Source organism: Penaeus monodon, chromosome 34 (assembly GCF_015228065.2).
Source record: "Penaeus monodon isolate SGIC_2016 chromosome 34, NSTDA_Pmon_1, whole genome shotgun sequence".
NCBI lineage: Eukaryota > Metazoa > Arthropoda > Malacostraca > Decapoda > Penaeidae > Penaeus > Penaeus monodon.
In genome coordinates this window covers 28,008,266-28,008,650 of record NC_051419.1, presented here as the reverse complement: position 1 = coordinate 28,008,650, position 385 = coordinate 28,008,266, and the positions used below count along the sequence as shown (strand labels likewise).

At 68.1% G+C, this 385-nt stretch overlaps 1 protein-coding gene across 1 annotated transcript in view; it reads right to left on the bottom strand.

Moving 5' to 3' along the window:
* LOC119594673 (nephrin-like) overlaps positions 1–385 on the bottom strand; it is a gene marked incomplete at both ends in the record, with an annotated part of 83,507 nt that overhangs the window by 1,807 nt on the left and 81,315 nt on the right. The window contains 1 exon segment of the mRNA XM_037943730.1: positions 57–232. Coding sequence (XP_037799658.1) covers positions 57–232 — 176 coding nt within the window.

Sequence of the window (385 nt, the reverse complement as noted above, 5' to 3'; positions counted from 1 at the left end):
CGAACGCGATAGAAAGAAAGAGAAAGAGAGAAACGGATAGATAGCCAGCCACTCACAAGAAACGAGGGCCGCGTGGACGCCGTGACGTTGACGGCGTGTTCCCCGTGGTCGACCTTGGCCCGCAGGAGGAAGTGCTGTGGGAGGCCGCCGTCGCTGCCCGCAAGGCACCGGACCCTCACGGCCGTGCGGCTGCGGTGGATGACGGTGCAGTTCCTGGGGGGGTCTGGCTTGCCTGCGGGGAGGGGGGGGGGGCGTTAGTGGCGGTGGGGGGAGGGGGAGGGGGTGTTAGTGGTGGTGGGGGGAGGGGGTGTTAGTGGTGGTGGGGGGAGGGGGTGTTAGTGGCGGTGGGGGGAGGGGGTGTTAGTGGTGGTGGGGGGAGGGGGTG